At 37.9% G+C, this 19831-nt stretch overlaps 1 protein-coding gene across 3 annotated transcripts; it reads left to right on the top strand.

Annotated features, from left to right (window-relative positions):
- Positions 1-722: 722 nt before the first annotated feature.
- On the top strand, positions 723-18674 carry LOC117329898 (magnesium transporter NIPA2-like). 3 transcript variants are annotated; one of them, XM_033888116.1, is made up of 7 exons: positions 723-984; positions 2385-2555; positions 7025-7271; positions 11464-11520; positions 11736-11826; positions 12918-13078; positions 16128-18674. In XM_033888116.1, the coding sequence occupies exons 2-7, from the start codon at positions 2460-2462 to the stop codon at positions 16790-16792; spliced, it is 1317 nt and encodes a 438-aa protein (XP_033744007.1). In that variant the 5' UTR covers positions 723-984; positions 2385-2459; the 3' UTR covers positions 16793-18674. The 3 variants fall into 3 exon arrangements, with proteins under 3 accessions (XP_033744007.1, XP_033744008.1, XP_033744005.1); XM_033888114.1 differs by lacking the exon at positions 723-984 and adding an exon at positions 1277-1536; XM_033888117.1 differs by lacking the exon at positions 2385-2555.
- Positions 18675-19831: the final 1157 nt, after the last annotated feature.

The raw sequence follows: 19831 nt of genomic DNA, 5'->3' as shown, positions 1-19831 counted from the left end.
GGTCAAATATATCACAGATCTGGGTCACATATCCCCCGTCATAGGTAAAATATATCACAGATCTGGGCCGCATATACCCCGTCATAGGTAAAATCTATCACAGATCTGGGCCGCATTTACCCCTTCACACTAGCGGATCCAGAGAGGGGGAGGGGGTGGGGTCTTGGGGGTCAGGATGAGGATGAGGAAATTCTTTTGTAGCCTTAAAAAACGCCTAAGATTTCATTTTCCGAATTCCTCCAGACCCCTCGCCAAAAAAATTAGCATTACCACTAAATTACTGCCCCCCCCCCCCCCCCCCCCGCAATTATTGTTTGTTCAAATATAACCCAAAGCTTATTGAACATCGTATCATTTCATTGTGACATTGTCTGTGACCAATTGAGACACGGATGTGTATTAATTAGTATGTAAAGGTAAGACCATGATCAATCCACGAGAAAAAAAAGAAAGAAATATCGATAAATGTCTCCACGGACATCAAAGTATGTGGTTTTCTGTTAACAGATAGACTAAATTTCATTATTTCAATGTCAACAGACCACAATACAGATGATATTTGTTTAGGAACCTCTAGGAACCTCTCTGATTTCCCCAGCTCTCACTAATACCTTGGCTGCTTTTAGAATAAATATTCAAAATGTTTTGACACCGAATATTGATTTTTTTACTTTCGGGCATTAGCAAGTCTAGTACGCTTTTCAGCTTTCGGAACCACTCGTGTATTTTCTCAACTGGTGACCTCCCGAGTGAGCTGTCGTCTTATCGGTGAGGCATGTGAGGTGCTTATGTGGACCACGAATCGGCACGATATACGATTACGGACTTGTTGAAATGCGTCCATGATCGAAGACTTTAAAATTTACCTTCATGTCAATATAACCCTGAAACACGTATTCCTACAACACGTTGAACAGTGAGCTGTCCCTCACAAACCGTGACCAATCCACTTCCGCCTAAACATGTCCAGCGGAAAGAATCTCGGTAAGCAAACGCCTTACTAGCTTCTATATAAAGGTCTTCAAGTGGAAAATAAACATGTACTTAGGGTCACCTGTCTGTGGACCTACCTACTGAACTAAAGCTTATGTTAATAGATATTTCAGCTGTGGTGTGTGTGTGTGTGTGTGTGTGTAATATCTTACTAACCAGCAGAATGGACCAATCCCTTAATAATGAATAGAATCAATTTAAATCGGAATGTCAATATCTATATATATATATGTCCATAAGTACTAACACTCACGAGTGTTGTGGTCACTGAGGCGTGGTGGACCGGCGTGATAGTCGCCGGGTACAGACCATGTGTCTCTTACAATAGTTGTGTATTTGAATGAACCGTAACAAGTATGATCATGTCCTGAATATCGGGTATCGATTGTCAGACACACACATATACATGTCGATCACAGCCATGTTGGAATATCGTTTAAAATAGATGGTGATACTTGTGACAAAACCAAACATTTCAGTTTATAATGAGTTAGTCTGTTAGTCAAAATTCGCACCAGAAGTATAACTCACTTTTTTGAAAAGGTAAGATTTAATTTGTGTACACTGTATTTTTTTGTCTTGATAAGTGTTGCATTGTTTCGTACAATTCAATTCTTTTGAAAATAAGAAAATTGGAATTCAACACAAATTCCTACTTTGACTTTTGTGAATGAGGTGTGGTATACTATACAAGCCAGTTAGTAATCTGTGTCTATTTTAAGTACAGTATATAATACCACATACTTAGATTATATACATGTGCTTTCTCCGTTGCTAAGCTATGAACACAACAATCCAACACTGTACATTATAACCCATAGACATTCAAGTTTATATTATTGGGTCTTTTTTCACCTGCAGACAATCATCTAATTCCACTTTAATAGCACTTTTGTAAATACAGATTTAATTTGATTAAATATGAACAAATAGAAACAACAATAAAAATGTATGTAAACTATGTTAATATTAAATTCTGATTTATATAGATATCCTGTTTAGTACATTGTATGTCGCTACTTTCATAGCAGTATGCCTTATAAATGCCTTTTTTGAGGCCGTACAATTATGTAATTGCAGGGAGGCATATATATGTCTTTTATTTAGAAATTACAACAAAAATATAACAGTTAATGTTCAGTTAAAACAATGTTTTATATTACAAATAATAACACCAATGATTATTAATAATGAAAAATAGCAAAATATAACGTTTAAAAAATTAATGATAATGCATTCCAAATTCTGCTAAAATTGATTGTGTCATAGTGTGAAATTTTAATACAAGAAAATTAACTTGGAAATTCAATCAGCTGTTCGGGCATATCTGCTATGAAATTTCCTGAAACAATTGATTGAGAGACAGCTGTAGTGTTGTTTTGTACTTGTAGATTTTCCGAACATTAAAACCTTATCCAGTTCTGCTTTTCCTATTGTTCTTGGTGATTTGTTGGAGAATTCTAAATATGACTGATGATACAGGCCAAAACTTGACCCATCTGTTTAGTACAGAGGATAATGTGACCAGTACACCAGTCGGCTCAAACACTACAATACAACAGGTAAGGTCAAAGGTTACGTGTGTGTGTGTGGATTCATGACAGCTGAAATATCTATTAATATATGTATGGTATATATATAATACTAACTTAAATTAATTTCTTATGTCAAAACATTAACACATACTCTGGTATCCAGATAGTGGAATAACGTCTTACATAACATTGACACATTCTTGGGTATCTAGCTAGTGAAATAACCTCATAAAGGGGATATCGATGATTGACATTAACATTTATCAATTGTGACAATCTGACATTATCTGATGATGGACTGCCCCTCCAATGTGACATTATATGATGATGGACTGCCCCTTCAATGTGACGTTATCTGATGATGGACTCCCCCTTCAATCTGACATTATCTATGATGGACTGCCCCCTCCAATGTGACATTATCTATGATGGACTGCCCCCTCCAATCTGACATTATCTATGATGGACTGCCCCTTCAATGTGACATTATCTGATGATGAACTGCCCCCTTCAATGTGACATTATCTGATGATGAACTGCCCCCTCCAATGTGACATTATCTGATGATGGACTGCCCATTCAATCTGACATTATCTATGATGGACTGCCCCTTCAATGTGACATTATCTATGATGGACTGCCCCCTCCAATGTGACATTATCTATGATGGACTGCCCCTTCAATGTGACATTATCTATGATGGACTCCCCCTTCAATGTGACATTATCTGATGATGGACTGCCCCTTCAATCTGACATTATCTATGATGGACTGCCCCCTCCAATGTGACATTATCTATGATGGACTGCCCCTTCAATGTGACATTATCTGATGATGAACTGCCCCTTCAATGTGACATTATCTGATGATGGACTGCCCCCTCCAATCTGACATTATCTGATGATGGACTGCCCCTTCAATGTGACATTATATGATGATGGACTGCCCCTTCAATGTGACATTATCTGATGATGAACTGCCCCCTCCAATGTGACATTATCTGATGATGGACTGCCCCCTCCAATGTGACATTATATGATGATGGACTGCCCCTTCAATGTGACATTATCTATGATGGACTGCCCCTCCAATGTGACATTATCTGATGATGGACTGCCCCTTCAATGTGACATTATCTGATGATGGACTGCCCCTTCAATGTGACATTATCTGATGATGAACTGCCCCCTTCAATGTGACATTATCTGATGATGAACTGCCCCCTCCAATCTGACATTATCTGATGATGGACTGCCCCTTCAATGTGACATTATCTGATGATGGACTCCCCCTTCAATGTGACATTATCTGATGATGGACTGCCCCTTCAATCTGACATTATCTATGATGGACTGCCCCCTCCAATGTGACATTATCTATGATGGACTGCCCCTTCAATCTGACATTATCTGATGATGGACTCCCCCTTCAATGTGACATTATCTGATGATGGACTGCCCCCTCCAATGTGACATTATCTGATGATGGACTCCCCCTTCAATGTGACATTATCTGATGATGGACACTTCAATGTGACATTATCTATGATGGACTGCCCCTTTCAATCTGACATTATCTGATGATGGACTGCCCCTTCAATGTGACATTATCTATGATGGACTGCCCCTTCAATATGACATTATCTATGATGGACTGCCCCCTCCAATGTGACATTATCTATGATGGACTGCCCCTTCAATCTGACATTATCTGATGATGAACTGCCCCCTCCAATGTGACATTATCTGATGATGGACTGCCCCTTCAATGTGACATTATCTATGATGGACACTTCAATGTGACATTATCTGATGATGGACACTTCAATGTGACATTATCTATGATGGACTGCCCCTTTCAATCTGACATTATCTATGATGGACTGCCCCTTCAATGTGACATTATCTGATGATGGACTGCCCCTTCAATGTGACATTATCTGATGATGGACTCCCCCTTCAATCTGACATTATCTATGATGGACTCCCCCTTCAATGTGACATTATCTATGATGGACTGCCCCCTCCAATGTGACATTATATGATGATGGACTGCCCCTTCAATCTGACATTATCTATGATGGACTCCCCCTTCAATGTGACATTATCTGATGATGGACTGCCCCTTCAATGTGACATTATCTGATGATGGACTCCCCCCTCCAATCTGACATTATCTGATGATGGACTCCCCCTTCAATGTGACATTATTTGATGATGGACTGCCCCTTCAATGTGACATTATCTGATGATGGACTGCCCCTTCAATCTGACATTATCTGATGATGGACTCCCCCCTCCAACGTGACATTATCTGATGATGGACTGCCCCTTCAATCTGACATTATCTATGATGGACTGCCCTTCAATGTGACATTATCTGATGATGGACTCCCCCTTAAATGTGACATTATCTGATGACCGCCCCCCCTCCAATGTGACATTATCTGATGACGGACCCCCCCCTCCAATCTGACATTATCTGATGATGGACTCCCCCTTCAATGTGACATTATTTGATGATGGACTGCCCCTTCAATGTGACATTATCTGATGATGGACTGCCCCTTCAATCTGACATTATCTGATGATGGACTCCCCCCTCCAACGTGACATTATCTGATGATGGACTGCCCCTTCAATCTGACATTATCTATGATGGACTGCCCTTCAATGTGACATTATCTGATGATGGACTCCCCCTTAAATGTGACATTATCTGATGACCGCCCCCCCTCCAATGTGACATTATCTGATGACGGACCCCCCCCCCCCCCCCCCCCCCCCCCCCCCCCCCCCCCCCCCCCCCCCCCTCCAATGTGACATTATACAATTATTGCCCTTGTTCCGGGTTGACATGAATATTTGACCACCCGAGAGGTGTCATGTCACCCGAGGGCGTAGCCCGAGGGTGACATGACACCTCAAGGGTGGGCAAATATTCATGTCAACTCGGAACAAGGGCAGTAATTGTTTTATTATACCGAAAAAAACATAAGTGAATTAATTTTGGTATCAATAAGTTTATTTATTACTATTAACAGTTTTTAAGAAAAGTTTTTAAGAGGTACCCCATCGTCTTTCTGGACCCGGCATAAAATTCTCCCAGTTGAACTTTCAATGTATGGACGTCGAAGTTTTCACAATCCTTGGTCTAGGCCTACCTGTTGCAGATAGGAAATGTCTAAAGGAATCCACGGCCACATTGATGACCCTTTTGGTGTTTTTAGAATCCTTTTCTTGCAATAATTTCGCCAATTCCTCCTCTGTTGGCAGACGATAGCGTCCGCCGGCAGCCATTGTTGTTGTCAAGCAGAATACTCGGAACTTCTCTGATTCGACTACTTTTGAAGACCTTACGGAAGAGAGTTCCGAGTTGGGGCTCACGAGAGGGTGACATAACGATTTTGGAGGGCTCACGAGAGGGTGACATTATGATATTCAGAGGGTGACATGATGTTTCGAAAGCGACAGCAAGTCAATAATGAATTATTTGGAAAGTTGTGGTTGACATAACGAATGTTTTTAATCACGTGACATGGTTTTCACTAATCAGAAGTTGTGATACAAGTCTGAGGTATAATAATATCTATGATGGACTCCCCCATGGTCCATCCATCTTGTCTCTTGTCATTGCTATCCGTATTTCATCATCTTTCATTAAGAAAATCTGTTTATTTTGTAACAAATTATTTATTGAATCGTTGTTAATGACATTAACACTGGTGATTTAAGGTGAACAGCATTTTACTCTTCAATCATGTGACGATGAACCGGGATGTCTATAAACTAGTCCCATTTGTTCCCTTTAAACAACAGAAATTAAATCACAGCCACCATAAAAATGCAGTATCCAAATATGGAATTTTTTTCTTAGATCCCCCACTGTCTGTTTGGACACATCTGTATGCTGAATATAAACGTTCACATTGGTTTCATGGACCCACACAATATGTATTTTGTATAATATCTGATTGGACACATCTGTATGCTGAATGTAAACGTTCACATTGGTTTCATATATAGACCCACACAATATGTATTTTGTATAATATCTGATTGGACACATCTGTATGCTGAATGTAAACGTTCACATTGGTTTCATATATAGACCCACACAATATGTATTTTGTATAATATCTGATTGGACACATCTGTATGCTGAATGTAAACGTTCACATTGGTTTCATAGACCTAGCTCACCTGAGGCTTTTGCTATGGGGTATCGTGCGGCGTCTGTTGTGTGGCGTCTGTCGTCCGTTAACTTTTTTTAACCGAGAGTGTTGAAATTCGCATTGAATGGTTAGTTAGAAGGTCCTGACTAGATATTTGTATTTATTAAGTGAAAATAAAATTCAAGATGGCTGCCATGATCGCCATCTTTGAAATTATGTTTTTCCTTATAACTCCAATATTATTTGCTTCGTAGAGAGAAGACTTTCTAGTATAATAAAATAATATCTTTTCACAAAACCATATGATTTTCTGTTTTTGTAGTTGAGTGATGTGATGACTACGATTCTGGCGAATGTCACTGGTAATTTAAGTGATTACGAGGACAACAGTACAATGAAGGAAATGGGCGACCCTTGTGCTGTTGTCTCCTCCGAGAAGAGCATGGAAGGAACTGAATTTTATATTGGATTATCTCTTGCTCTCAGCTCTAGTTTATTCATAGGCAGCAGTTTTATTTTCAAGAAACTGGGACTCCTGAAATTGGCCAAGAACCAAGGCACAAGAGCAGGTATGGGGGTTTATGTACACTTTGTGGGCTAATTGTACAGGCGTCCACACCTTAATTTTGAATCATACATGAAATATGAAGATAGAATAAAAACATATTTTAAATATGAAGGTGGAATAAAAACATATTTTAACAGTGTGAATTCTTTGTGAGAGGGTTATTTTAACAGTGTGAATTCTTTGTGAGAGGGTTATTTTAACAGTGTGAATTCTTTGTGAGAGGGTTATTTTAACAGTATAAATTCTTTGTGAGAGGGTTATTTTAACTGTGAATTCTTTGTGAGAGGGTTATTTTAACTGTGAATTCTATGTGAGAAGGTTATTTTAGCTGTGTAAATTCTTTGTGAGAAGGTTATTTTAGCTGTGTAAATTCTTTGTGAGAAGGTTATTTTAGCTGTGTAAATTCTTTGTGAGAAGGTTATTTTAGCTGTGTAAATTCTTTGAGAGGGTTATTTTAGCTGTGTAAATTCTTTGTGAGAGGGTTATTTTAACAGTGTGAATTCTTTGTGGGAGGGTTATTTTAGCTGTGTAAATTCTTTGCGAGAAGGTTATTTTAGCTGTGTGAATTCTTTGTGAGAGGGTTATTTTAACAGTGTGAATTCTTTGTGAGAGGGTTATTTTAACAGCATGAACACATTACCCTGTATATAGGTTAACTGGTTATAACACATTACCCTGTATATAGGTTATAACACATTACTCTGTATATAGGTTATAACACATTACCCTGTATATAGGTTATAACACATTACCCTGTATATAGGTTAACTAGTTATAACACATTACTCTGTATATAGGTTAACTGGTTATAACACATTACCCTGTATATAGGTTAACTGGTTATAACACATTACTCTGTATATAGGTTATAACACATTACCCTGTATATATGTTAACTGGTTATAACACATTACCCTGTATATAGGTTATAACACATTACCCTGTATATAGGTTAACTGGTTATAACACATTACCCTGTATATAGGTTAACTAGTTATAACACATTACCCTGTATATAGGTTAACTAGTTATAACACATTACCCTGTATATAGGTTAACTAGTTATAACACATTACCCTGTATATAGGTTATAACACATTACCCTGTATATAGGTTAACTAGTTATAACACATTACCCTGTATATAGGTTAACTAGTTATAACACATTACCCTGTATATAGGTTAACTGGTTATAACACATTACCCTGTATATAGGTTACAACACATTACCCTGTATATAGGTTAACTAGTTATAACACATTACCCTGTATATAGGTTATAACACATTACTCTGTATATAGGTTATAACACATTACCCTGTATATAGGTTATAACACATTACCCTGTATATAGGTTATAACACATTACCCTGTACAGTGGACCCGCGATAATCCGGACGCCGATAGTCCGGAAAACTCACAGTCCGGACGAAAATGCACGGGAACGGATTTCCGTAACGTTATTTGTACTCACCAGTCCGGAAATTCGGATTCCGATTCCGGAAGCCCATTTTGGGAACGGAACATACTTTTCATTAGTAAATTTCCCTCAATAATCCGGACGATTTTTTCACCACGAGGAGAAAAAAATGTCGGGGCAAGTCACCCGTGTCGACAGCTGTACAGACTATCGCTTGACACTGTGCGTAGTCATAGCGACCGCTGCCAGGTCATAGCCCCGGGTGTTTACCTGTGTTACAATGGGTAGCTTTTGTTTTTATAACGGTACATTGCTTTTTCTCTACGACCTAAATGTTACAGAATTTATGCACAAACATACATTACCTGATACGATAATTAATCTATCTCATATACATGTAATAAATTTATGATCGGTAATTAACATCATTAACACTTGTATTAGGTAAACACGGATATCGGCTTTGTAACACACATTTACGTATTAAGCAGTGATCACAAGAACTGGGTTGATTACACACAAATTAGTCAATAGTCGTCTGATACTTAACTAAGCGTCACATTGTTAAGTGAATACGGGTTTAATAATTATCGGACATCTTGGGTAGTTCTCGCTGGTGTCGCGTACTTTTAAATAGATAGCTTGGGGTTTCTGGTACGTAAAAATCATAAAAAAAACATGGACTGACGGTAAGTTGTAAAATCCGGGTATTTTATTTAAGGTATTTAACGTTTGTAATTTCTACTTGTTTGTGAACCTCCGGGACGTGACACATATGTGTGTTGTTTGTTAGTCACATATGCCCGCTATAAATAAAACAACTTTCACTTTACATGTTCTTTTAAAAACATAGTTTATTTTTTACTTTCTACGAAACAAAACAAGAATCATATCAGAAACATAAGTATATTTATTGTTAAAAAGTCTGACAATTAGACGTGTTTATGAAACGTCCCGGATTGTATATAATCAAGGGAGATAACTCTTACACGACAATTTTTTTGACCTGGTACACGAAATTCGGCAGTCCGGAAAACTCATAATCCGGACGGTTTGGACTGGGAACGAAGGTGTTCGGATTATCGAGGGTCCACTGTATATAGGTTATAACACATTACCCTGTATATAGGTTATAACACATTACCCTGTATATAGGTTATAACACATTACCCTGTATATAGGTTATAACACATTACCCTGTATATAGGTTATAACACATTACCCTGTATATAGTTTAACTGGTTATAACACATTACCCTGTATATAGGTTAACTGGTTATAACACATTACCCTGTATATAGGTTATAACACATTACCCTGTATATAGGTTAACTGGTTATAACACATTACCCTGTATATAGGTTAACTGGTTATAACACATTACCCTGTATATAGGTTAACTGGTTATAACACATTACCCTGTATATAGGTTAACTGGTTATAACACATTACCCTGTATATAGGTTAACTGGTTATAACACATTACCCTGTATATAGGTTATAACACATTACCCTGTATATAGGTTATAACACATTACCCTGTATATAGGTTAACTAGTTATAACACATTACCCTGTATATAGGTTATAACACATTACCCTGTATATAGGTTATAACACATTACCCTGTATATAGGTTAACTAGTTATAACACATTACCATGTATATAGGTTATAACACATTACCCTGTATATAGGTTAACTAGTTATAACACATTACCCTGTATATAGGTTATAACACATTACCCTGTATATAGGTTATAACACATTACCCTGTATATAGGTTAACTAGTTATAACACATTACCCTGTGTTTAGGTTATAACACATTACCCTGTATATAGGTTATAACACATTACCCTGTATATAGGTTAACTAGTTATAACACATTACTCTGTATATAGGTTATAACACATTACCCTGTATATAGGTTATAACACATTACCCTGTATATAGGTTAACTAGTTATAACACATTACCCTGTATATAGGTTAACTAGTTATAACACATTACCCTGTATATAGGTTATAACACATTACTCTGTATATAGGTTAACTAGTTATAACACATTACCCTGTATATAGGTTATAACACATTACCCTGTATATAGGTTAACTAGTTATAACACATTACCCTGTATATAGGTTATAACACATTACCCTGTATATAGGTTATAACACATTACCCTGTATATAGGTTATAACACATTACCCTGTATATAGGTTATAACACATTACCCTGTATATAGGTTATAACACATTACCCTGTATATAGGTTATAACACATTACCCTGTATATAGGTTATAACACATTACCCTGTATATAGGTTATAACACATTACCCTGTGTATAGGTTATAACACATTACCCTGTATATAGGTTATAACACATTACCCTGTATATAGGTTATAACACATTACCCTGTATATAGGTTATAACACATTACCCTGTATATAGGTTATAACACATTACCCTGTATATAGGTTATAACACATTACCCTGTATATAGGTTATAACACATTACTCTGTATATAGGTTATAACACATTACCCTGTATATAGGTTATAACACATTACCCTGTATATAGGTTATAACACATTACCCTGTATATAGGTTATAACACATTACCCTGTATATAGGTTATAACACATTACCCTGTATATAGGTTATAACACATTACCCTGTATATAGGTTATAACACATTACCCTGTATATAGGTTATAACACATTACCCTGTATATAGGTTAACTATGATTTATTTGATGTTTGTCGTTACAGGACAGGGAGGCTATGGCTACCTGAAGGAATGGCTCTGGTGGTCGGGCATGATACTCAGTAAGTATTTATACATATCTCATCCAAACATTAAAATTACATTGTAATTCTAAAAGTAACATTTGTGAATTCAGTTGGACCTTAAAGTCAGCAGTATTGCCAGATTGAAGAAAAAAGCTCTGTTTAACAAAAAAACCCAAAAAACTCAATGTTGACCTCTGACCTTATATGAGAAGGTTCATGTATAGTTACATGATGTATTGATTGTTTGACAGTGATCACGGGAGAGTTCGCAAACTTCGCTGCCTACGCCTTCGCCCCTGCCACTCTTGTTACCCCTTTGGGGGCACTCAGTGTCTTAGTGAGGTATGTACAGCTATTGACTTTGTTTGAGGGATACATGAGAATTTGTTAAGTGAGGTAGGTACAGCTATTGACGTTGTTTGAGGGATACATGAGAATTTGTTAAGTAAGGTAGGTACAGCTATTGACTTTGTTTGAGGGATACATGAGAATTTGTTAAGTGAGGTAGGTACAGCTATTGACGTTGTTTGAGGGATACATGAGAATTTGTTAACCTGGGGTTCCTGTTGCTTTTGTGTCTTATAAAGAAAGTTAACCTGGGGTTCCTGTTGCTTTTGTTAGGTCACCTGACCCAAAGGGTCAGAATGGCCTATAGTCATCATGCTTCGTCCGTTGTCGTGAAGTGTGCGTGAACTTTTCACATTTCAAACTTCTTCTCAATGTGCACTGGTGGGATCGACCTGAAACTTGCCTGGAATGACCCTGAGATGGTCCTGACTAAGTGTTGTTATTTTTCGGATTGATCGAAAATCAAAGATGGCTGCCATGGCAGACATCTTGAAAAACACACTTTAAACTTCTTCTCCAGTTCCACTGGTGCCATTGAGCTTGAAATCGGTGAGGATGTAAAGAAAGGAGGGCTAACAAAGTGCTGTTATTTTTTAGCCAAGTAAAAACTTTGACATGGCAGCCATGGCGGCCATTCTGTAACATGATTACGCAAACAGCATTTTCCTGAACATCACATATTTCAAACTTCTTCTCAAGTTTCACTTGTGGGATTCAGCTCTAACTTACCTGAGATGGTCCTGACCAGGTGTTGTTATTTTTTGGGTCAATTTGAAATCGAATATGGCCGCCATGGCAGCCATCTTCAAAACACAGTTTAAACTTCTTCCCCAGTTCCACTGGTGCCACTGAGCTGGAAAGTGGTGAGGATGTTAAGGAAGGGGAGCCGACAGAATAGAAGATTATAAATCCTACAAGTATATATTCAGCCATTTCTATATGTGTATCTTAAATCGAAGTCGAATATTTAAGGCTGATAGTGGGTTAATGATCATGATAATGATGATTATATTAGTTCTTCTCATTTGATTTATTCTCAATCTTATCTCGAATATGTTTTGTAACGAAAATGATTTACTTCTTAGTGCTGTCCTGTCATCACGGTTCTTAAACGAAAAGCTGAACCTGCTTGGAAAAATTGGCTGTGCTCTGTGTGTGCTGGGGTCAACAGTGATGGTCATACACTCACCAAAGGAACAGGAGGTCAACAGCATGTCCTGTCTACTGGACAAGATTGAGGAACCAGGTAAAGTCAGTGGGAATATTTACATGGACCAGGTAAAGTCAGTGGGAATATTTACAGGGACCGGGTAAAGTCAGTGGGAATATTTACATGGACCAGGTAAAGTCAGTGGGAATATTTACAGGGACCGGGTAAAGTTAGTGGGAATATTTACATGGACCAGGTAAAGTCAGTGGGAATATTTACAGGGACCGGGTAAAGTTAGTGGGAATATTTACAGGGACCAGGTAAAGTCAGTGGGAATATTTACATGGACCGGGTAAAGTCAGTGGGAATATTTACAGGGACCGGGTAAAGTTAGTGGGAATATTTACAGGGACCGGGTAAAGTTAGTGGAAATATTGACAAGGACCGGGTAAAGTTAGTGGGAATATTTACATGGACCGGGTAAAGTTAGTGGGAATATCTACAGGGACCGGGTAAAGTTAGTGGGAATATTTACAGGGACCAGGTAAAGTCAGTGGGAATATTTACATGGACCGGGTAAAGTTAGTGGGAATATTTACAGGGACCGGGTAAAGTTAGTGGGAATATTTACAGGGACCGGGTAAAGTTAGTGGAAATATTGACAAGGACCGGGTAAAGTTAGTGGGAATATTTACAGGGACCGGGTAAAGTTAGTGGGAATATTTACAGGGACCGGGTAAAGTTAGTGGGAATATATACAGGGACCGGGTAAAGTTAGTGGGAATATTTACAGGGACCGGGTAAAGTTAGTGGGAATATTTACAGGGACCAGGTAAAGTTAGTGGGAATATATACAGGGACCAGGTAAATTTAGTGTGAATATATACAGGGACCGGGTAAAGTTAGAGGGAATATTTACAGGGACCGGGTAAAGTTAAGTGTAAATATATACAGGGACCGGGTAAAGTTAGAGGGAATATTTACAGGGACCAGGTAAAGTTAGTGGGAATATTTACAGGGACCGGGTAAAGTTAAGTGTAAATATTTACAGGGACCGGGTAAAGTTAGTGGGAATGTTTACAGGGACTGGGTAAAGTTTGTGGAAATATTTACAGGGACCGGGTAAAGTTAGTGGGAATATCTACAGGGACCGGGTAAAGTTAGTGGGAATATTTACAGGGACCAGGTAAAGTCAGTGGGAATATTTACATGGACCGGGTAAAGTCAGTGGGAATATTTACATGGACCGGGTAAAGTCAGTGGGAATATTTACAGGGACCGGGTAAAGTTAGTGGGAATATTTACAGGGACCGGGTAAAGTTAGTGGAAATATTGACAAGGACCGGGTAAAGTTAGTGGGAATATTTACATGGACCGGGTAAAGTTAGTGGGAATATCTACAGGGACCGGGTAAAGTTAGTGGGAATATTTACAGGGACCAGGTAAAGTCAGTGGGAATATTTACATGGACCGGGTAAAGTCAGTGGGAATATTTACAGGGACCGGGTAAAGTTAGTGGGAATATTTACAGGGACCGGGTAAAGTTAGTGGAAATATTGACAAGGACCGGGTAAAGTTAGTGGGAATATTTACAGGGACCGGGTAAAGTTAGTGGGAATATTTACAGGGACCGGGTAAAGTTAGTGGGAATATATACAGGGACCAGGTAAAGTTAGTGGGAATATTTACAGGGACCGGGTAAAGTTAGTGGGAATATTTACAGGGACCAGGTAAAGTTAGTGGGAATATATACAGGGACCAGGTAAATTTAGTGTGAATATATACAGGGACCGGGTAAAGTTAGAGGGAATATTTACAGGGACCGGGTAAAGTTAAGTGTAAATATATACAGGGACCGGGTAAAGTTAGAGGGAATATTTACAGGGACCAGGTAAAGTTAGTGGGAATATTTACAGGGACCGGGTAAAGTTAAGTGTAAATATTTACAGGGACCGGGTAAAGTTAGTGGGAATGTTTACAGGGACTGGGTAAAGTTTGTGGGAATATTTACAGGGACCGGGTAAAGTTAGTGGGAATATATACAGGGACCGGGTAAAGTTAGTGGGAATATATACAGGGACCGGGTAAAGATAACGGAATATATACAGGGACCGGGTAAAGTTAGTGGGAATATTTACAGGGACCGGGTAAAGTTAGTGGGAATATATACAGGGACCGGGTAAAGTTAGTGGGAATATATACAGGGACTGGGTAAAGTTAGTGGGAATATATACAGGGACCGGGTAAAGTTAGTGGGAATATATACAGGGACCGGGTAAAGATAACGGAATATATACAGGGACCGGGTAAAGTTAGTGGGAATATTTACAGGGACCGGGTAAATTTAGTGGGAATATTTACATGGACCGGGTAAAGTTAGTGGGAATATATACATGGACCGGGTAAAGTTAGTGGGAATATTTACAGGGACCAGGTAAAGTTAGTGGGAATATTTACAGGGACCGGGTAAACTATTGTAATTGATAAGACATCCTAAAGATACCCATAAAGTATTGTAACTGGTATGACACTATAAAGATACCCATAAAGTATTGTAACTGGTATGACACTATAAAGATACCCATAAAGTATTGTAACTGGTATGACACTATAAAGATACTTATAAAGTATTGTAACTGGTATGACACTATAAAGATACCTATAAAGTATTGTAACTGGTATGACACTATAAAGATACCTATAAAGTATTGTAACTGGTATGACACTATAAAGATACTTATAAAGTATTGTAACTGGTATGACACTATAAAGATACCTATAAAGTATTGTAACTGGTATGACACTATAAAGATACTTATAAAGTATTGTAACTGGTATGACACTATAAAGATACCTATAAAGTATTGTAACTGGTATGACACTATAAAGATACCTATAAAGTATTGTAACTGGTATGACACTATAAAGATACCCATAAAGTATTGTAACTGGTATGACACTATAAAGATACCCATAAAGTATTGTAACTGGTATGACACTATAAAGATACCTATAAAGTATTGTAACTGGTATGACGCTATAAAGATACTTATAAAGTATTGTAACTGGTATGACACTATAAAGATACCCATAAAGTATTGTAACCTTGACGACACCTTTAATATTATAAAATATTTTGTTGCAGGATTCATCATTTACTGTATCTTCATTGTGTCGCTGGCTATATTTGGAATATTTTTCCTGGCACCACGCTACGCTCACAAAAACGTGTTTGTCTACATCATGATATGTTCTACGCTCGGATCGTTTACCGTGGCTGGATGTAAGGGACTCGGGGTGGCGCTGAAGCAGACGTTTAATGGTGACAACCAGTTTACCAGTTGGTTGACTTGGATTTTACTCGCTGTTGTGATTATCTGTATACTGGTCCAACTTAATTATCTCAACCGTGCTTTAGACCAATATAACACATCAGTAGTAACACCGATATATTACGTGTTTTTCACATCCTGTGTCATTGTAGCGTCCCTGATATTGTTTAAGGAGTGGGGGGCCATTTCGCCACAGGACAGTATTGGAAACCTTTGTGGATTTTTAGTGATAATCGTGGGTATATTTTTACTGCAAGCTTTTAAAGACATGAATGTGTCGCTGTCAAACTTGACCACGATGAAACGCGAAGTGGAATCGAGTACCAACGGGGACATATCCACGCCAGTGGCGTACGACCAAAATTACGCAGACTACCACGACGATGAACTTGGCTTGCTGGATGAGGATACTGTTAGCAACGAAAATAGTGAAATTCAACTTGAAACAGAATACAGAGACGACGTGGAGTTTAGATAGTCATACCAGCCATCAAAATGATCTAGAAAGATACGTTGTTAATTATATCAAACTATAGCATAATATGTGTCCTAGGACGGAATGTGTGGACATGAATGTTTAACCTCTAATGAAAGTCCTCATCGTCTGATTGTTCTCTAAAAGTCTACTCGTCCTAACCAGATGAAAGGATTGGGACCAAAGTGAAAGAGTTTTATGTGTGGTGCTGTATCATGGATCTGCTAGGGAACTCTCTGAAAACTCTTATATGTAACAGATATGTTCATCGTTATTTTGATAATTTTGTATTTGCTATCCCTGGTAACCATCTAGTTTGAAGCCCATTATCAGAAATGGCCTAGATATCTATAACGTTACTAACATCTCAGGATCTAACTATGCACATGAGGTAGAGTGGCCCACTAATATTCTACTGTATACAGGCCTATGTAAGTAGTCTACAAATGTCCTGTCAAATGATTCTTACAGATGAAAATTTTTTGATTGCTGGCATTTTGAGAAGTTAGACCATTTTGAAATGGTACGCATAAATGTTACAGAAAAGTATATTAAAGTATTAACATGTTATGTAACTCCTAGTGTGACAAGATTCTGTTATCCAAAGTTCCCCTCAGTCGTAGAACTTTGAATTTTATCCAAAGCTTCTCTCAGTCCGAGTCGTAGAACTTTGTATTTTATCCAAAGCTCCACTAAGTCAGAGTTGTAGAACTTTGTATTTTATCCATAGCTCCACTAAGTCTGAGTCGTAGAACTTTGTATTTTATCCAAAGCTCCTCTCAGTCCGAGTCGTAGAACTTTGTATTTTATCCAAAGCTCCTCTTGGTCAGAGTCGTAGAACTTTGTATTTTATCCAAAGCTCCACTAATTAAGTCAGAGTCGTAGAACTTTGTATTTTATCCAAAGCTTCTCTCAGTCAGAGTTGTAGAACTTTGTATTTTATCCAAAGCTCCACTAAGTCCGAGTCGTAGAACTCAGTATTTTATCCAAAGCTCCACTAAGTCCGAGTCGTAGAACTCAGTATTTTATCCAAAGCTCCACTAAGTCCGAGTCGTAGAACTCTGTATTTTATCCAATGGAAATGGGGAAGTATCTAAAAAAAAATGTAGTCGTGAACTTTGTATTTTATCCAAAGCTCCATTAAGTCCGAGTCGTAGAACTCTGTATTTTATCCAATGGAAATGGGGAAGTATCTAAAAAAAAATGTAATTTAGAACTCTTCTTTATTGGAAATGCAAAAAAGAACACAGGGACTCTCTACCTTAAGAGTTTACTTAAGATAAATAACTGTATGTGAGTGACACATCCCCAGGGGCCTCTTGTTAAAGTGCTAATAGTAGATATGACACAAGAGAAATCCTTGTCAGGATTACAGCAATTTTCTCTGTAAAACCAATGCTGTATTAGTTAGTTTGTTTGAGAAACTTTTCAGGATTACAGCGATTTTCTCTGTAAAACCTACGCTGTATCAGGTAGTTTGTTTTTTATCAATGTGAAGATCACAACGGTCATATGTGTGAAACACACTTCATTACAGCCGATATTAGATGATATGATATTGTTTTCGTTGTTGAATATAAGCAGACTGTTTCCTAGATTTAGTGATTAGACTCTGGAAGCCTGTAGAACTATTGTTGATATTTTTACTTTGTACCTCAAATGTCAAAATGTTTGTTAATCATGAAATTTGTCTCGTTGTATATACTTGTATTTAAACATATCAACTTTGCTTTATACAAACACATATGTATTCTATATTTTCAAAGATTATTGACAAATTTTATTGTTTCAAACAATATTTTGTAATCATTTTAATCATGAGTTAAAGTTTGGTGTAAATCCGTGTGGTAAAACTAGGTCTCAAAATAAAATGTGATTTCCATAACGTGGTGTGCATATTCATTTATATAACTGATGTATACTGGAGTTGACTTCCGTAAAGCAGTGATACCGAACATCTGATGGTGTAGAATCAAACACTCTGATGATGGAAATTAGCCCCATACCATACAAAGTCACTACTTAGTTAGGGCCCCGCATCGAGAGATGCGGGTGCCCTATAGTAATCAGGTTGTCCGTCTGTCCGTCTGTCCGTCTGTCCGTCCGTCCGTCCTTCCGTCCGTCCGTCTGTCCGTTTTTTTTCTTCTGCACAAAAATGATTGAAGGAGATGAAGGATTTGTATCAAATTGGAACTGATGATTCCTCATGCATCCTAGATCAGATGTGTAGTATTTCATGCAAATTGGATTCAAAATGGCTGTTAGGCGGCCATATTGGATTTTAACATTAACATGAAAATACTGGATCTTTGTTGTTTTTAACTGTTCACTATTCGATTATGCAAAGTTGTCAAGAAATAAACCAAGAGTTAACTGACAGAATGATCAAACTCATAGTTCAAGGTCACAAGTTCAAAGGTCAACGGTCAAGGTCATCCTGGGTCGGCTTCAAAATGCCAGGTAATCGACCCTTTTGGATTTTAGCAGTCAAAACAATTTTGACATTTTCTTATCAATGAATGATCTTGTTTTTGATATGCTTTTATATAAATTTGAAACATTAGTTATAGCAGATTGCAGAATTGTTTATTAGGGCCCCGCATCAAAGATGCGGTGCCCTATAGTAATCAGGTTGTCCGTCTGTCCGTCCGTCTGTCTGTCCGTCTGTCTGTCCGTTTTTTTCTTTTGCGCCAAATTATTGACAAGAGTTGGAGGATTTCGGTGAAAATTGGTACATAGTGGTATTTAGGGAAGTCAAACACAATGGTACCACTTACAAAATCGTCTGTTGCCATGGTAACAAATGGAGGTTTCTGATTGGTTGAAATTTCGATATTGTTCGATTTCGGTGAAAATTGGTACATAGTGGTATTTAGGGAAGCCAAACACAATGGTACCACTTATGAAACCGTCTGTTACCATGGTAACAAATGGAGGTTTCTGATTGGTTGAAATTTCGATATTGTTCGATTTCGGTGAAAATTGGTACATAGTGGTATTTAGGGAAGCCAAACACAATGGTACCACTTATGAAACCGTCTG

This window comes from Pecten maximus, chromosome 6, assembly GCF_902652985.1.
Source record: "Pecten maximus chromosome 6, xPecMax1.1, whole genome shotgun sequence".
Classification (NCBI taxonomy): Eukaryota; Metazoa; Mollusca; class Bivalvia; order Pectinida; family Pectinidae; genus Pecten; species Pecten maximus.
Note: the sequence above shows the minus strand (reverse complement) of the source record. Positions and strands in the feature narration are given on the sequence as shown.

Coding starts and splice junctions, on each gene's coding strand:
- LOC117329898 (XM_033888116.1), top strand. CDS start 2,460: ATGACTGATGATACAGGCCAAAACTTGACCCATCTGTTTAGTACAGAG. Junction 7,272..11,463: donor GAACCAAGGCACAAGAGCAG/GTATGGGGGTTT, acceptor TTGTCGTTACAG/GACAGGGAGGCTATGGCTAC. Junction 11,521..11,735: donor GTGGTCGGGCATGATACTCA/GTAAGTATTTAT, acceptor ATTGTTTGACAG/TGATCACGGGAGAGTTCGCA.